This window comes from Humulus lupulus, chromosome 5, assembly GCF_963169125.1.
Source record: "Humulus lupulus chromosome 5, drHumLupu1.1, whole genome shotgun sequence".
Lineage (NCBI taxonomy): Eukaryota > Viridiplantae > Streptophyta > Magnoliopsida > Rosales > Cannabaceae > Humulus > Humulus lupulus.
Window position 1 is genome coordinate 234,676,953 of NC_084797.1, and position 20,422 is coordinate 234,697,374.

The following is a 20,422-nucleotide window of genomic DNA, read 5'->3' on the forward strand; positions in this document are numbered from 1 at the left end:
CCTAATTAATAGAACACCTTCATATGTTTTAAAACATAAGACACCTTTTGAAATGCTTAATTAAAAGTTACCTCATATTGAGCACCTTAAAAGTTTTGGTGTCTTGCATTTGTTTCTACTCTAGATAGAACAAGGCATAAATTTAGTTCTCGGTCAAGTGCTGGAATATTTATTGGCTATCCTCAAGGTATGAAAGCTTACACTATTTTGGACTTAGAAACTAATTAAGTCATTCATTCTCGAGATATCATTTTTTATGAGGATTATTTCCCACTTCAATCCAATGCAAATGTTGTTATTGATAGTTGTTTCTAACAATATTCTACCTCGTTCACCATATGACATGTTCTAACATTGAGGCCTCTACATCATTAAGACGACATGATACAAATTCGTCTCCAACATCTCCTTTAGCTTCCTCTTCCAAGGAACACACCACTACTCTGACCAAAACTGGTTTTGTAGTCCACCCAATATCTCAATGATTATGTTTGCTCTTCTTTTTTCGCGACAACACTACAACAATCCACATATATGAAAATCCTGTCTTTCATGAATGTACAAAGTATGTTGATATTGATTGTCACATAGTTTGGGACAAAGTTCAAGATGTCTGCATCAAACTTATACCAGTTTCTCCTCAGCTCAATCTTGCTGACATTCTCACAAAGCCTTTATTTCCAACTCATTTCAAAGAACTTGTATCCAAGATGAGTGTAAGAAGCTTATACATCTCATCCTGAGAGGGAGTATTAGGATAAGCTAAGTCGTTTTGTATTAGTTTAGAATTAGTTATAGGTTGTTATTTTTAACAACCATTTTATGTTAACCTAATATATATACCCAGCTCTATTCTTTACTCTGTAGAGAGATTTTACAATTAATAAAACAAGTTCTTTCCACACTAATACTAATTTTTATTTTAGTATTTAAAAAAATATATTTTAGATTCTACTATTAAGTAGTATAGTATGAAAAATATATACAAATTTAGCATAAGACAGTAATAACTTGAATTAGTACGATTAACATATACACATACATGTTCGAGCCGAGCACAATATCATATTATTATTAATTATAATTGAGTCGACACAACATGATTATTGTGAATCTGTTGAGATTAAAATGACCTACGAGCATGTACACATACATGTTCAAGCCGAACATGATATAACACTACTAGTAATTATGTTTGAATCGAAACAATATAATTACTATGATTATAAATTCAAATTGAGATGACCCAAATAATAATACTTAGTTATTTATTAATTTATGATTATTCTTAAATGAAACCTCCTAAAATTTGAGGAAATAACATTCGATCCTTCATTCAAAATTAAATTTTCTAAATAGTAGTACATCTAGAGGCAGGCACATAGTCTAGCTTTGCAGTACCTACAACATAAGAGAACTTTTGAAAAGTTATATGAACTAACAACTTAAATGAATGCAAAATGATTTGGTTCAATACAATGGTAGTTGCCTCATTTAATTGGTCAAATTTAACTAACCATTCTAGGACAGAATGTTACTTGAACAACTTTTGCTTCATTTAAGGTTTCTACTGCTCAAAACACTAAAAAGGTTGTTTATGTTACACAAACAATTTGTCAAATAAAGAAATAAAATTAGAAAATATATGAAATACTAGGTAGAAGAAGAAGAAGAAGTAGGTTATACTTTATAGGCTTCAATTCTTATGGTTGAGGAGGTGTTTTCAGTATTCATTTTCTAGCAAGTGTAGTCTCTGAATCTCTTGATATTAAATTTTAAAATCTTGAATTGGGTAATGGGCAAAAATTAATAAACTATAAAGTTTTTCTTTGTATTAAATTAGATCCATAAACAATTGAGTATAAAAATATATTATTATTTTTAATTTTTTTTTTTTAAAAAGAAAAATATTTTTTTGGCTTCAACCGCAGATTACGATGGTCTAAGATTCTGTGGGTTTGATGTGAGTGTGACTGTCCCACTGCCTAATCCAATCACATGCACTCCTAATTACCATTTTGCCCCTTCCCTTCACCATTCTCATGTTGACCACTTTTTTGTAATTTCACCCTTGCTTTTTTTTTTTTGTTGGACCAATCTTTTTCTCAACTTGAATTTTAAGGAGGATTTTTTTTAATATTCTAACAAAAATGATAAAATATATTTTTAAAAATTCAAAAGTTAAATTTGATGTAATTTTATAAAATTTATTATAAAATTTTAAGAGAATATTTTTCTCTATTTTTTCTAATATTTTCTCACACATTTTTTTTCTTCTATGTATATAACACTTAGGTTTTATTAGTTAGTTTTGCTTATCTGCATATTCTTTTTTTATACTATGATAACACTATTTGATTTTACTGTGTATGGTAAGTCTAGTAAAGAAAAACAAGATTCTTTGCTCCAAATCTAAGAACATATAGTATTATATATTTATATATACTTTAAAGATTTTTTGGACCATTTTTAGGTTCCAAGTTTTAATTGTTATCAAGAATTAAAAATGGTAGGAATCATGAGTAATGACTATTTTGGATTTTTTTTTTCTTGGCTGTAAAAGATATATACTTATTTTGGATTTAATTGTTTGTGCAAATGGACATGATCTCATATCAAATCAAATTATATGTTGTAATCTTTAGAGGATAGGGATGTAAAACTGTATATATGAAAGTGAGATCTGTGTTTTATTGCATTGATACAAAAACATATATTTTTCTCTAGAGAAATCTAATTTAATAAATAAAATATTGGGAAAAAAAAAATCTGTCAATTGATTGTAGGATTCCTCACACAGTCCTTTATATTTTCAATTCCCCAAAAAACCTTAATAAACTAATATGTGGCAGAGATAAGAAAAAACCTAGCTTTATTATTATTATTATTAATATGATTATTCTATCTCCACCTCTTAATTAACACCTTCCAAAATTCCAAATATACCCCCAAACAAAAACCACACAAACTGTCATGTGAGGGGCAATATAGTCTTTTCAGGTTATAAGTGGCTCTGTCCCCTAAGTTTTGCCCAAAATCACTGGTCTAAAAAGTAACCATTAGAAATCAAAGAGAAGAAAATAAAAATTAAAAAAACAGCCTATGATGACTTCAGAAGGGCATGGCTTTTTTACAAGACATGAACAGAGGTTAAGCAGCTCTTGTCTCCAAGTGTAATGCTTTCTCCTTGTGAGAGAGAAAGAGAGAGTGTTCACTCACTCACCATGCTTTTTTTTTCTTCTTCTCTCTCTTTTTCTTTCTCTTTCTCTTTCCCAACATCATCTAAAGAAGAACATATCTCAGGCAAGTTTTCTCTCTCCACAAAAAACAAACCATGACCACCACCTCTGTCTCTTTCTTTCATTGAAGCTTACACTTTTGTGTCTATTAATGCTTTACTGCACTTGGGTCTATCTCTGATTTTTATTTTATTTATTTATTCGTTACCTTTTTTTCTCCTTTACTTTAGTCTGATAAGATGGAAAATTTGTTCAAGTACTCATCTTTGGCTTTGGGTCACTGGACAGCTTACTGTTCCTTCAATGTGGGGGTTTGTGATATATTTTTGTTCTTATGGTTTCAGTGAGACTTTCAGCTTAAGAGAATGATGCTTATGATTGCGTCTAAGGACAGCTTGTTGGGTTTTTTCTCTTTGGCTTTACTACTCTGAGATCTAGTGGGGTAAGCCTATTTCTACAAGCACCATTCATTCTCTTTTTCTTCTTCTTTGTTTGGTTTCTTCCTTTTTCTTTTGGCTTGGAGTGTAAGTGACCATAAAGTGTTTGTTTTTATTAAATATACATCTTAACTTTTGGCTTCATGGCTTTACTCTTTTTTTGGGAGTTTATAGCGGGGGTTACTGTTGTTATAGGGGTAGGATTTTTTTTTCTAATCTAGATCAAGAAGGTTCGGAGTTTTTGAGGTTTTTTTGATCTCAAAGTTTGGAATCTTTCATGGATTGGCATCTTTCAATTGATGGTTTTTGACAAGGTTAAGATCTTGAGCTATGCTTCTGAAATTGAGCATTCTTCATACTTGGATTTGGTATGTTTGTAGCAAATTATGAGCATTTGGGTTGATAATTCTTGTACATTGTGATATAATTTGGTAAAGGGTGATGCATTGGTCATATGCGGTGTGGTAGGCATCGAGTTCAGTTTTCATTTGGTGTTCTTTTTCTTTTCTTCTTCAAAAGTTTCAAAAGCATGTTTATGTTTTGTCTCTGGTTGATAATGAAGTCTATATAGGCTCTACTTTTCTATTATTTTCTTCCTTTTTCTTTTCTGGGTTTTCCTCCAATGACTTCAAAATGGAAGAAAAACTCATTTGAACCTGTAGATGTAATGGTTGCAAGTTTTGGTCATGGGATTTTTTGTTTACATATTAGAGCCTTTAACAATGAGGTTACCATTAAGTTTGTTTACATGTTGTTTATCATTGCTTGTGTGGGTTATGCTTCTAATCTTTTCATTTTTTTTCTTCTTCTTGCAGAATTGGAGCTTCGGCAATGAGACTGGAGATGGAGTTAGACTATCAAAAGAACTGTACAGTGGGTTTGAGTCCTAATACCGTTCTTCCAACTCATCAAAATTGTTCATATACTGGGAAAGGAATCACAAAAGGGAGACTTTCACGTAAAGATGAGTTATTGATCCTAAAGGACGATTTCAGAGAGATCAACTTTAGTCGATATCGCAGCGTTTCATGTAAGACCAATTCGTCTAGACCTGTTACAAAAGAATGTAATGTAGAGTTTAAGCGGGGTTCGATATATCAAAGCTCAAAAGAGGTGAGGAAAATGAAGAAAATGGGAACTGCGGAGGGGAGGAAAAAAATTGAAGTGTCAAGAAATAGTGACCTTTCTTTGTCTGTTGTTGATTCGTTGTGTAGCTCAGATGAAGAAACCTCAAAAAGAAGATCTCCAGCTATGGCTTTTGATTCAAGTTCTGTTATGCCATCTGTTTCCAAGCCTTATATGGAACCACATAAGTCAAATAGCTTCTTTGAAATCTGTTTGGATCCCGGTAGTAGGGGGAACAATGCTGCTGAATGTGTAGGTGCAGCAGCCTCTATGAATTCAAAAATGAGAAGTGAGCCTGTTGTTGGTCCTCTGAGCAGTAGCAATGAACTTCTTGAAAGAGATGCATTAAGGACATTGCACAAGTCAGTTTCCGCCAAGGTAGAGTTGCCACCTTCCCCTTCTCAATCTGAAAGCGATTGTTCATCAAAGACCAGCTCAAAGGTTCGGTTCAGTCCCATAAGAAAGATGTTTGATCCATTCATGAAGTCAAAGTCTTTGCGAAGTCCTTTAAGTTATGCTGTGGAACCAGGAGAGGTCAGAACAAGTGGATTGACAAACATGAGAACAAACAAGACTAACCGAAAATCCCATGGACATAACTTATCTGATAGAGCACATGATTTGGACTGTGAATCTCAGATCAAGAGCAAAAACCAGTCTTTTATTTCATGTTCACCTGTTCACCTACATGCCTATCTTAAGCTGGAAAATAAACATGGGTTACCATTTTTTGAGTTCTCACTAAAATCGCCCGAAGATGTCCTTGTAGCAAAGACATGGAAAGCAAAAGATGCATTTAACTGGGAGTATACCTTCCACTCCAGTGACGGCGGAAAGAAGAGTAATGCCAGCAGATGGGGTTTGTTTGACAATGACAAAGATTCCTCAATGGTTGGACAGATGCAAGTTTCCTGTTATCTATGTTCAGAACTAAAAGAGGGAGTTTTTGACAATTCCATGGTGACAGAGTTTGTATTGTATGACATTGCTCATGCAAGACTAAGTGGTACTGCTCAAGATAACGCGAAGTGTACTCTTGATAGTGACAAAGTTTCCAAAGGTTCTGATCAAGGCTTGGCTGGGGAGACATTAGAGTTGGAAAATAAGACTCATGGAGATGAAGTCAAGGTTCAACAAAAACATGTCACTAATGATGTTGAATTTAATCATTCAAATTCATTCCCTTGGAAGCCTGCAAATTTGCATCCCAGTCTTGAAATTGCAGCTATTGTCATGCACGCCCCATTTGAGAAGAGAGAGAGCTTGAAATACAAGAGAGGAGATAAGGATAATGAGAGAACACATAAAAACCTGCTTAATCTCTCTATGGCTGAACAAAGGAAACAAGAATTTTCTGATGGTAGGACTCCAGATAAAGTTAAGGTGGTCATTCCAGCAGGAAACCATGGCTTGCCAAGCGATGCAAGTGGGACCCCATCATCGTTACTAAATCGTTGGAGGTTGGGTGGAGGCTGTGATTGTGGTGGATGGGACATGGCCTGTCCTCTTACTGTTTTGGGCAATCCACATTTTCATTGTGCGAATAGTCAATCACTTGTGGAGAATCAGATGCCTATGGAGCTATTTGTTCAGGTAAAGTTTCTATGCCATCCCAGAGTATTTATGATTACCAATTGGATGATTGGAGATTATAATGCTAGAATTTTGGGTAGTCAACAAACCGAGAAAAAAGACTTGGACATTCGATAAACAGGAAGAGATTCCATCTAGACATCTTACAAAGAAAAAATTAAATTTCGATGCCAAATGGATTGTGCGCTGTACATGACATCCTGCAAAAGTGTTTTGGGCATTAATTTTTTATTGCATTCCAACCATTTTTTAAAGAGGGAAACAAAAAAAATCTATGCCATCATGAATGCCAATCCTTTAGTGCTATTGTGCCAGCTATGTCTAATGAGACACTTGTACTTACTAACAAGAATTAGACAATTTGAGTGTTTTATTGCAAAACATTGTCCACTAACTTCATTTTTCCATTCATATTGTCTTAGTTTTTCTCTAGTTACAAAGCATCTAAAGGTTGTTTCTTTTTATCTGAACACAGGGAGCGAAAGATAGTACACCAGCATTGACCATGACAGTCATTGAGGAAGGACTGTATGCAGTTGATTTTCATGCCCAGTTATCTACATTACAAGCATTCTCCATTTGTGTTTCCATTCTTCATGGGACAGAAACCTCGGTGGACACCGGGGAGGATAGAAACAAAGAGTTATCACGAGGAAGTTCGCTGAAACTGCTCATTGAGGAGGAAGTGAAGTTCTTGATCGAAGCGGTCACAGCAGAGAAGAGGAATGTCACTAAGAGGGTAAAAGAAATCCCACCATCTTATGTGCTCAATCCACCATTTTCTCCAATTTCAAGAGTGTAAGCTCCATCTCACTCGGGTTAGTAGCCCTTGTAGAAAATGTCCCACAGAATCTGATACACTGAATATAGAGATCAGCCCAACTTTGAAGAAAATGAATAGAAGGGCATGCGAGTTTTGGATATATGGGAGAAACTCATTTGCCAGAGTCTTTTGAAGGTTGGAAATTTTGTGGGATGAACTCAGCTACATGCTCAGCCTTGGCAAGAATGGAGTATTCAATCTAATAGCATACTTTCGAATACTAAGACAGAAGTGGTAGATTCATTTCATTGTATCAAATTTTTGTTTATTATTTACATCTACAATCGAAAGGTAAAACCAATAAAATCCATTGTTCATATTGTAAACTTTTTATAGGGGGGGAAGGGAAAAAGAAGTAAAACATATTGGTTATTGAGAAATAGCATTTCCCAATTTTCTTTTTGATGTTTTTGGTTTATGAAAGGAAATCAAAAGCATGAGTACTTTGGTTACCATTTTTTTCTTACTGAAAATTAAAGTAAATCTAGTGAAGTGCTAAATTCAATAAATAGTACAATCTGACATTCAGTCAAAGTGCTAGTGCTATAGTTTGATATTGAGCTTAGAAATTCCTAATTTTTATGGATTATGAAAGACACCTTTTAGTGCTTATTAGTAAGGAATGTTTAATAGTGCAGTTCTTGCGTGAACTACATTTCTATAATAAGAAATTAATGAAATGAACCGTTTCGATGAGTCTTAGTTAACATGTGGGGACATAATTGTCCAAGATTTATAACCGTTTTAAATCAATTTAGGTTATTTTTTTTTGTGTGTTCAAGATTTAACCGAATTCAATTTAAATATGGACTAAAAAATTAAAATATGTACTTGTATAGATTTGATACACTTTTAATTTTGAAAGTAACCAATTCAATCTAATCTACATTTTATATAAATACTACTTAGCTTTATTTAGAAATGTATTAATTTAGTTTTCATATAAATATTAAATAAATAAACAATCTCATACATAATTTTAGAAATATTTCTACAAGGGATTTCCATATATTCTTTCCATAAATAAAAGTTTTTGTTTTTCACATATTTTCTTTCCATGAGGGATTTCCATAAATTCTTTATCATCACTTTACCTTTCTTTTTTATATCTCCTCATTTTTTATAATTTTCTTTTTTACATTACTTTATATTATTATTTATTGCATACTTGAACAACATTTTCTTTTTCTAAGTATGTTTATTAATCATTCTATTTTAGAATTTCTTTAAAAAAATATTTCTTAGAAAACGTTAGTTAAATACTATTTTTCTTTTATTTTATAAAACAACAAAAAATATTTTTTATCCTCATTTTAAAAAGTACAATTTTAAAAACAAAAGACAAATAAAAGCATCATTAATGAGAGTGGCCAAAATGATGCTTATGTTAAAGTGGGTCCCAAAGTCAACAGAATAATACATATTTAACTTTAATTTTTGGCAACGTTGCCTATGGCAACGTTGCTTTGTTTTTTCTTCGTAGCCAGCAATAGATGCTTTAAGAATATGATACATATATTCTTGTTTTTCCATTAGAAAGTTGACTTGTTTGTTAGTACAATAAATTTTTATTAATTTTAAAAATATTTTATTTGAAAATTTTGGATATAATTTTCTTTCAGAAACCATATTAATATTGTAAGTTTTAGACTCCTAAATGTCAATTTACTAATGAGTAATGCTATTCAATATGATTGAATTTTGTATAGTAAATTTCAATTGATATGTGAAGTATAATAAAAAAAATTATTTTTTGTTGAGAGCTACCACTTTTATCATTTTCACTTTTTAGGGAGATATACACCTTTAATAAAAAAAACAAATTACTCATAACATAGTTTCAATTATAAAAATTAGAAAAACACCCATTTTGGATTAGATGTTTTTCATCAAATTTGACGCTCTTGTGATTGAAATGGAATATTTAGCATTTTTAGTCGAATACAAATTTTAATAATATATTAATAATTATTTTATAAAATAAAAATTAAAAACTACACACTTATAATTACATACATATTGATGGGTGATGGACCCAAAACGGGTATGTTTAAAAATTTATAAATTGCAAGCGCACGAATCGTTCATATAGAATAGTGATCGTGTAAGCAAGGATGTCGAACCCAAATGAGTTGTCTAAAATCGAAAAGAGAAAACTATTTTAAATCAAAAGTAATAGATTCTAACCTATCTCCAAATATTGATGAGTTTTAATATTATGACCATAAAATAAAAGATTGAAAAATAAAGCTATTTAAGAGAATAAAAATAAAGCGAGTTGAAAATAAGTGTTAAAAGAAAAGATTATTAAGATACTAGAATCCACAAAATGTAAGTTTAATAATATTTATTAGTATATTGATTCCAAAGTTTTAGTGATAGTTAAAATAATTTAAACTATCATTTTCTGAATAAATTTATAATTTTAAGCACAAATTACTTTTAAAAAGATAGGATTTTTCTCCTAATGAAATAACAAATAAATCAATGAACATTATTTATAAGGCAAAACATAATATTTTTGTTCTAAGCATGGATGTGTACAATTTAATGACATATCTTACACAAAGAATATTATGTTTTTGCAAAATGAAGAACAAAGTGCATATTATCTAACAATCTAAAATATGATATATTAAAGATGAAAGACATATATGAAGAAGAAAAATCCATAAACTTGTTGCATTACAAGGGAAATCAACATACAACATAAATATTACCTAGTTACAAGTTGCTTCATCATGATCTTAATAATCTTATGAAAAAAATTAGAAGCACATAACTAGAGTAGAAATTACAAAATAAATGACATACATACTTGCAAAATGCTCTTGAAAAAGCCAAAATGGAAGAGAGGATGGTAGAGAGAAAATGGGAGAAAGGAAGATAGTAACAAAAAATTAAGCACCCTAAAATGATTTTGAAATTCCATATTTATAGCCAAAATGAGAAAATAATCTATTTAAATTAATTAAATTGATTAGATTAATTAAATAAAATAAATATGATAGGTAGAGGTAAATTATAAGGTGTAATTATGATGTTGTGGTGAAAATGTGTAGAAAAAAAAAAAGTAAAAAATTGGCATTTTTGTCATATGGGACAAATGAGCAATGGGCTCAAGGGGATTTTGGTGAAGGCAGTGTACGGCTGAAGGTGTGGAGGTTGAGCCACGTTTTGGCTGGCTGAAGGAAGCATGCGTCTGGTCACGGCTGAGAAGTGCTGGTGGTGGTCTTGTGATACCAGGTGGGGAGCTGCTTGGGCTTCACGTGGTTGGGCCTGGGCCCGTGGGGCTTGTGAGGAGAACGGCTGGAGCAATTGGCATGGAGGCTGAAGCTTCAGCATTAGGCGGTTGGGGTGAAAATTGCTGGGACAGGTGGCGACCTGGGAAACATGCAGCCTTGGTGGTGCGCTGGAGGGAAGCTGCTGAGAAGGGCACGCCTGGGCCTGGGCAGGAGGCGCGGGCCTGGGCCGAGAAGGAAGGCTGGCTTGGGCCTTGCTCAAAAACATCAATTTTTCTTTCTTTTCTTTCAAAACTAACATTTTTTCTTCTCTTTTCAAGAACATTAAAATGCAACAATTTATCTACAAAATAAGTAAACATTAAATTAGAATCAAATATTTTCAATTGTAAAATAACTCAAATTAAGTCCATGAAAATACTAATTGAAATTTAATTTACTTTTGCAATTAAGATCAATAAAATAACATTTTATAAATTTATAATCCAACAACACAAAATTTAAATAATTAAATTACAACATATTATAATAAAGTATCTATAAAAACATATAAAAACCAAGAAAACTACAATAAGACTAATAAATTAAAAATTACATAAAAAACTAAATAAGCTAATTAAAAACTAAAGAACTAAGCAATAATTAGCACATAAAAAGTGGCAAAATAACTCTATTTTGTAGAGTTATCAATGGGTAAGTACGGATTCTCTCCATTAGAATATGGTATGGGACAAAAACATATTGCATAAAAAAACTAATATTGATATGGGTTTTTAGCGGTGGAAATACTCAATATTTTTACAGTGTTATACTTTTACACCTAATCTTCTTTTTTGGCAGTGAATATACTCAAACATGCAAAAATCGTATTTTCGTCACTACCCACTTATTAATACTGTTAATGGTGCTTATGTGGCATTGTTGTGGTCTGACTAAAATAAGGTGTGATTGCCACATCATTACCACGTATACAATGTAAAATAATATTTAATAATTAAAAAATATATTTTTCTATAATCAAAATCAAATTATTTTTTTAAATTATAAAATCTATAAAATAAAAATTAATAAATATAATTAAAAAATAAAAAAAACCACTACCACACATCTTTCCCAATCCTCACATTTTCTTCTTCTTTTGTTTTTTTTCTTTTTCTTCTTTCTTTGCCCTGATTTTCTCAGGTCCCCACCTTTTTTTTTCTTCTTCTTCTTCTTTTTTTCTCTATCTTTGCCTCGATTTTCGCACCCCAACCTCTTTTTTTCTTTTTTTTCTTTTCTTTCTTTGCCCAGATTTTCGCACTCCCAACCATTTTTTTTTCTTCTCTTGCACCCAGATTTTCACAGCCCCCCACCCCCCCTTTTTTTTTTTTTTTTTCTTTTTCTTCATCTTCTTTTTCTCTCGGGCCCAAATTTATCAGCCCCTTTTTATTTTTCTTCATTTTCTCTTGCCCAAATTATTATGGGTGTTTGGATGTTGAGAAAGTTTGAGAAGAAATTTTGAATTTTTTCTTTTAAATCTCATTTGTATGAATTTGAGTATTTGTTTATCAATGATTTGTATGAATTTGTGTTTATACTCTCTCTTTGTACAAGTTTTAAAAAAAAAAAAAAATGTTTGGTAAGCTAGAAAATGAGAGAAAAATTGTGAGAACATATGATTTTTGTATGTTGAAATATTTGGTAGGCTAGAAAATTAAAAAGAAAGTGTGAGAAAATAGCAAGAAAGTGAAAAAATCTTTTTATTATAATTTTAAACTGATTTAATTTTTTTTGTTTTTTATGAAATTATTTTTTAATTTTGGTTATTTATTTATTTTATAATTATTTGCAATTTTAAATTAATTTTTATTTTATATTGTACATGTGGCAATGACACGTGATTTCGGTCAGACCACGTCAATGCCACAGAAGCACCATTAATGGTGTTAACAAGTGAGTAGTAACTGAGAGACGCTTGTAGCGGGTTTGGTTATATTCACCGCAAAAAAAAAAAAATTGAGTATAAAAGTAGAACAATACGAAAACATTAAGTATTTTCGCCGCTAAAAGCCCTATTGACATTAAAGTGTGCCAGAATAATTAAGCTTCAAAATTTATTTTAGTTTTGTTGTTCTTATCGAATGTGGTCATTATAAAGATATTAATGATGCGAGAAACCATGATATACATTAGGACGATATTAATCTTTTTAAAACTTTATTTGATTATTGATATGTTTTATTGCCTAGGAAATATAATGATACAAAGAGAAGAAAATATCAACTATTGTGTGTTCCTTAAAATATATCACTTATTAGAGAATATAAAATATCTCATATTAAGATATATTTTAAATAATTCACACTCTTTTTTTTTCTTAAATTATAAACTTTTTTGGGATTTTATGTTGACTTAAATGTGACGGTAGGGGAGAAGATTGAGATCGAATATAAATTGTAGTTTTAATGAGGTTTTATTGTCAAATTTTTTAATATTAATTTTTGATTGTTTTATTTTAATTAATATTTGAATAATTTGTTAATTAGATTTTAATAATTTTGAAGTGAATAAATTATTTTATTTTATTTTTGCCAACAAAATTTTTACTTAGGCATTAAAGCGCAACAAAACGAACTATATATGTATTTATGCCGTAAATTTCTCAAAAGTGAATTTTGCTGACAACGGCTAAGAGCACTTCCAATGGAGGAGGTAAAATGTCTAATTCTTTATAATATAGGGAAAAAATTGTTAAATAGTATTCCAATAGGTGATTTAAACTTATATTTTTTTACCTAAGTGAATAGTATTTCTCTATATGTAGTGAAACACTATTCATCAAGCTGTAAATATTTTATTATTTTTATAAATTTTTGTATATATATGAGTGTGATACTATTATATTTAATTATTTTATTTCTTAAAATGAATAAAATATATTTTTTAAAAATATAATATTTAAATGATGTAGAAAAAAAATAGAGAAGCTCATGTATGGTATAATGTAAAAATTTGAGGTAAATTATATATAAAAAAATGTTTTGTTGATGTATTTTGTAATACACTCTCTCTATAATATTTAGCTAAAACTCACAAAATATCTTCCATCAGCTCCTTTATACATATATTTATAATAGCTATGCACAAACTTCAATTAATCTATATCTACATTTACATATCCTTTATATAATATTTTAATATTATTATTTTTCTTTGTAAGCTTTCTCTCCTCCATTTAGTATATATATATTTATTATTTCTTTTTTTTCAATTATTTTATTTTACTTTAATTAATAAAATATATTTAAAGATATAATATTTAAATGATGTAGATAAATATATAGAGAAGCTGATGTATGATATAATGTAAAACTTAGAGGTAAAATAGAAAAATATGTGTTTTGGTGAGGTATTTTAAAAAATGGAGTAGAACATTCATTGAAAGTGCTCTAAGGGACCAACATTTTCACCAAATGTATAAAGATAGGAATATAAGTGCAAAAAATGAACTACGGAAGAATTTTTGTCGCAAAATTTTCCTTAAAATTATAAACAATATTTTAGTGATTTTTTTTAATATGTTTATCTCATACATTATATTAAATATCAATATAAATAATAAAAAGAATTAATACATTAATATATATACATGTATTTATAACATGAATGAATGTGACCAGATAAATACTTTTTTACATATTCAAATCATAAGAATATGCATATAAATTTTAGGAATAAGTAAATTAAGAAATATTTTAACATACATTATAAGTTATTTGTGTAAATTTTGCCGTACTCATTTTAAATTAATTAATGTTTATATATATACGTCAATAATATCTAGGAGAAAATCAAAATTATATCAAACTAAAGTAAGTCCATCAATTTAATTCTATTTAGGAGTAATGTCTTTGAAAATTAACATATAGATAGAGTCGATCCTTTACATTTTCAAAACCACTCATATTTAATTTTTTATACAATGGCTATTACGTAATTAATTATTTATTTTTTTTAAAAATGTCTATTGTTTAAAATTCACTAATAAACGAAAAAGCATTTTTCCTAATAATATCCAATTTCATATTTAAATAGATATATCTCTTTATATAAAAAATATTTAGATAACAAGAATTCTTGATTTTAACAGTCTTTTTTTTGTTAATTTTAATGAAATATTATAAATATTTAACAAAATATACTTTTAAAATTAATTAAGAATAGATATTTATTAATTATATTAATATAAATTCAAATATTATAAAATATAATTATTATAATAATATTTAATAGAAAACTATATATTTAATAATTATATTAATATAAATTCAAATTCCAATGTTATAAAATATCATTATTATAATAATATATAATACAATATTAGATGTAACTTCAAATGTTATAAAATATTATTATAATAATAATATATAATCCTAATTTTTTTACTAATTATATTAATATGAGTTCAAATATTATAAATTCCTAATTTTTTTACTAATTATATTAATATGAGTTCAAATATTATAAATTATTATTATTATAATAATATTAAATATAAGATTAGATATTTAATACTTATAATAATATATATATTTAAATATTATAAAATATTATATATAGGTTTCATGTGTATATTATATTATGTATATATAATACATAATCTTAATTTTTATTAAAAAAATTATTATTTATAATTAAAAAGAAAATATGTTATTTTTTTATATCCATATTAAATAACAATAAATATTATGAATATATTATATATAAATGTCGTGTGTATATAAATTGTATAACTGTGTAACTACGTAAGAAATTATACAAATATTTATCTTTTATCAAGAATAAACAAGTTTATTATCCAATCATTAAGATGTAATTTGAATAATATAATGAATGTTTTGCACCTTAACTAGGGTAGTGTGTGATCTAAAATGTTATCATATTATAGTATTTTTTAAAAATCCATAAACAATGTTTATATTTTAAAAAAAAACCATAAACAATGTTTTAGTTTAATTTTTCTTTTAATATGTTTGTTATTCTTTTATATATAATATTGTTTATTTATTTGAATTTTATATGAAAATCATACAAATTTAATAAAAATAATTAATAAATTCTATAAATAAAACTAAACAAACGTGTATTGCACGTTACTTGTATCTAGTATATATATATACAAGGTGTAAGCAACATGCATTACATGTTTGCTTAATTTTATTAAAAAACAATTATTAATTATTTTATTAAGTTTCTTTTTGCTTGTCATATAAATTTTAAATAAATAAATAATATATATAAAAAAATGACATAAATATATTAAAAAAAATTAAACAAAAATATTGTTTATAATTTTTTTAAAATAAAATAAAAATAATTCAATTTTTATTTATTTTTCATTAAATCTGAGTTCCAAAAAAACTTAAATCTAATCAATACATATTCTTTATAATTGTGTTGCTTATCCAAACTTAATAAAGAGAAGAGCACTAAAATTCACTACATACATTACACATGTGTAATGTTTTGGTGCATATTGTGTGTGCACATATTACTCTTTTATTTTGAACCCAAATTAGTGTCCCATTCCCTATATTTTCTATATAATAGTCACACTTCCTCAATAAATCTTATTTTGGTTTAATATCAAATAAAGATTTTGATATAATTAAAAATTTATATTATGTTTCTTTCTTTTACATTGTATATAGATATATTTTTATACATTAAAAGTGTGTGTTCAACTGTTTCTTGGTTTAATAGTTTTTTGTAACGAAATCTTACAAATATACTTTTAAAACCAATTAAAAACTACAGTAGTCTAGATATTTAATAAATATATTATTTAGTTAATTTAGAAATAGATATTTTTTCACCATGCTTGGGAGTAAAATGTAATGTGCTACATAGTGGAAATATATGTAGTTATAATAAATATAATAAAAATTTTAAGAAATATAAATTCAAATATTACAAGATATTATTATATTTATACATAATCCTAATTTTTTTATTATTTTTTTTGTTGTATAATAATAGATATACATATTTTGTAAAAAAAAACATAAAAATTAAATTAGACATGTTCTAGTACTCATAATCAACATTAGTGCCAGTGAGTCTAATCTTAGTCTTAGTCATAATGATGTGCAGTGGTGTCGTTTTCGTACACGAGACAAATAATATGTCCCAATGCACTGACTGAAACAAGAAGATGTGCAACCACTCTCTGACATCATCAGCAACGTGTCTCCCCAAAAAGTGGTAAGCTGATACCTCGTAAATGGGCCCCGTGCGATCTGTACAGGCCTTCCAGTTTAGCATCATGAGAATTTTAATAATTGGGACTAAAGTCCCTCCACTAGGAGGGATATTAATTATTAAAGTCCTATTTAATTATCCCCAACCACTATAAATAGTGCGGGGATACCCCATTGTAAGAGATTCGACTATTGTGTAACTTGAATAGTATATACACTTGACTATTGTGTAACTTGTGTAACATTTATATTTTCTTAGTTTATTAGTGTTAATCCTATAATTGGCATTTTTATAGAAATATCTTTTTTCTTAAAAGATAAATTGGTTGATTTAATTGTTTCCTTTTATTATTTTCGGAAATAATTGTTTTCCTTTTATTATAATTTTCGGAAATATTTGTTTTCCTTTATTATAATTTTCGGAATTGTTTGGTTTCCTTTATTTCAAATTTCGGAAATCCACTTTCCTTTTGTGTGAATTTTGGTCAATAATGTGCTTCCTTATTTATCATATATTGTCTCATTTTGTTTATAAAGGAAACAAAGTTTATTGCAAATATTCGGTACTTACCCAAAGTTGTTTTTGGATTATTTGCTGATATATTTTCGTGCAGCTCAAGGATTGCAATCAGGAAACTGGTTCTTAATGTCATTAATTATTGTTTCCTTTTTGAGCTTGTTTTGATCCGACACAGGTCTGAGCTGTCCCCACCGATATCGCATCTGTCGGATCAGCATCTTCTAAATAAGGCAACTCTTCGACAATCAAGAATATCTTCTGTGATTCTTGCCTTTATTAGAATAATTATTTCTCTGCCTTTGTGAGCACGAAAAAGACTCTATAAATAGGGCTCTAAAGGCAGTGAGAAAAGTGAACTCTTTGGTGCATTATTTGTGAGCATTATTGTAATATTTGTGAGAGTTCCTCTTTGTATTCAAGATCATAAGTATTCATGTGATCTTGTAGAATTATGTGTGTTTAGTTTTTAGTGGTGAGTTTATACCATGTTCATGAGTGAATACACATTGTAATTTGAACACAACGTTTATAGTCTTCGGGAGAAGATTTTTACAAGCCTTGCGTCGGGAGGATGCAAGCACTCGCTGGCCATTGAAGGGAGTTCAAGTGGTTGAGCGTTTCAATCAAGATCAGATTAGTGAAGAGAAGTACAACAAGTTGCGGCAAATCTCAAGAGGGAGTCTTGTTTTGTTTAAGTCAATGTTTTTGTACTTTTGATTCTTTATTAATTGGTTTTATTCTCTGGGCGTGGCCCCAAGGAGTAGGTTATCCGAAAGAGTTTCTGAACCTTGTAAAAATTCGTTGTGTTCTTTATTGTTTTGCACTGTCTTTTTATTGTGTTCAGTTTCTGTCGTGACAAGTTTGGTGTCTGTCCCGACAGAACTGTATTCTGTGTAAACAGTTAATTACCATTCCGCACTTTAATTAATTCACTTGGTTTAATTAATTTGGTAATTACTAAAAACGGAATTTCAATTGGTATCAGAGCGGGTCACTAAACTCTTAGTGCGATCTTGTATTTTTCCGTTTGTTTTGTGCCTTGTGAAATGTCTATCTTTGCAGAAGGTGGATCTATAACTCGCCCTCCATTGCTGAATGATACAAATTATCCATACTGGAAAGTAAGGATGAAAGATTTTATCAAATCCCTTGATGAAAGGGCTTGGAGATCAATATTGACCGGTTGGACACCACCTGTCGAGAGAGATTTGAAATCTGGTAAGACACAGGTAAAATCTGAACTTGAATGGTCTAATGAAGAAGATAAATTGTCAATTTATAATAATAAAGCTTTACATGCAATTTTTAATGGTGTTGGTGAGGGTTATATAAAATTGATTTCATCTTGTGAGTCTGCCAAAGATGCTTGGGAAATCCTTCAAACTCAATTTGAAGGAACCACTGATGTTAAGCGATCTAGGCTTGTAATGTTGACCACAAGATTTGAAAACCTTCGCATGTCTGAAAACGAAACCCTCACTGAGTTTTATGAAGAATTTTCTGACATTGCTAATGAATATTTTGCTTTAGGAGAAAAGTTGTCTGACTCTGTTTTGGTTAGGAAAATTGTTAGATTTCTCCTTGACAGGTTTCAATCCAAGATCACAGCCAATGAGGAGGTAAAGAATCTTGACACCTTGAAAGTTGAGGAATTGATGGGATCTCTTCGAACTTTTGAACTTAATCAAAAGATTCGCCAAGAGAAACCAATTGCAGTGAAGGAGAAATCGATTGCCTTGAAATCTTCCAAAGAGAAAATGGAAAGCTCAGATGAGGAAGATGATGATGAAATGATCTTGTTATCGAAAAAATTTAAGAAGTTTATGAAAAAGATTGGTAACAAGAAAAACATGTCTAAATCCACCAAAGGTAATAATTTTTCGAAACCTTTTGAATATACTAATAAAAAATGTATTCAATGCAGGGAGTGTGAAGGTTTTGGACATATTCAAGCTGAATGTGCCAATACCTTAAAGAAAAATAAGAAGGTCATGGCAGTGACTTGGAGTGACCAAGACTCTGAAAGTAGTGATGAGGAAGAAAATTCTAATCTTGCCTTAACTTCTGTTTTTTCTTGCTTACCTCTTTCTGTGCAGGTGAATGAGAACCTTGTTTGTTTAAATAATACTATTTCAACAGATGAGGGTTCCCATGGTGATTCAAATGAATCCAATTTGGATGAGGATTCCTTGAAAGAATCATACAAAAACATGTATGATCAATGGTTGAAAATATGTTCAGATAATTGTTTGATGGAAAACAATAACAAAGTTCTCAAGAAAAGAAATGAAGAACTTGACTCTCTTGTTAAAAAATATGAAATCGAGGTTGTTGCTAAAGATTCTGAAATCAATCGTTTGTCTAATGAAGTTGATAAAATTGTGAAAGGTGTCAAATTGCTTAATCATAGATCTATGGTTTTGGATGATTTTCTGCTTGCAGGTCAAAAAGCTTGTGATTTTTCTAGGTTATGATCAAATGGATCTAAACCTAAAGGAAAAACAATTTATATTTCTGGAAATCTTCCTATTGTTTCGACAACTGATCCTTCTGCAGGAACAACTCAAACTCATGTGGCATCATCTTTTCAATCTGTCACATCACATGAGAAACAGACCAGAAATTTTGAGAATAAAAAAACTGGTCATTTTATTCCAATTTGCAATTTCTGTGGAGTGAAAGGTCATTTTCGACCTAAATGTTTTACCTTGATGAATTTTCTTCACAAAAATTACTTTAATCATCATGGTAATTTGAGAAAAATGCCCTTGAAGAAAAGGTCTCCACCTAAGAAAGTTGGGGTGAAGAAAAATAAATTCAGATGTCTTGCTGCCTTTACTTGTCTTAGAACATGTGTTTCTAACTCTTGGTTTTTTGATAGTGGTTGTTCAAGGCATATGACAGGTAACAAAAGCATACTCACTGACTTCAAGACTTTGAAAAATGGGGAAGTCACATTTGGAGATGGTAAGTCTTGTAAGGTACTCGGTAGTGGCACTCTAAATTCTGAAGGACTACCAAAGTTGCAAAATGTTCTTTTGGTTGATGGACTTAATACTAATCTAATTAGTATAAGTCAAATTTGTGACCAAGACTTGTTTGTAAATTTTTCTCTTGATAATTGTTTTGTGCTTGACCAAGATGGAAATTGTGTTTTGAAGGGTTATAAATCTGTCGATAATTGTTACACATCATCTCAATCAC

The 20,422-nt window shown here is 29.4% G+C and overlaps 1 protein-coding gene across 2 annotated transcripts; it reads left to right on the top strand.

The window, feature by feature from the left end:
* Positions 1 to 3,385: 3,385 nt before the first annotated feature.
* Positions 3,386 to 7,617, top strand: LOC133778416 (uncharacterized). Of its 2 annotated transcripts, none has more exons than XM_062218331.1 (3): positions 3,386 to 3,681; positions 4,492 to 6,394; positions 6,870 to 7,617. In XM_062218331.1, the coding sequence occupies exons 2-3, from the start codon at positions 4,508 to 4,510 to the stop codon at positions 7,194 to 7,196; spliced, it is 2,214 nt and encodes a 737-aa protein (XP_062074315.1). In that variant the 5' UTR covers positions 3,386 to 3,681; positions 4,492 to 4,507; the 3' UTR covers positions 7,197 to 7,617. The 2 variants fall into 2 exon arrangements, with proteins under 2 accessions (XP_062074315.1, XP_062074316.1); XM_062218332.1 differs by lacking the exon at positions 3,386 to 3,681 and adding an exon at positions 3,700 to 4,044.
* The last annotated feature ends 12,805 nt before the right edge of the window (positions 7,618 to 20,422 follow it).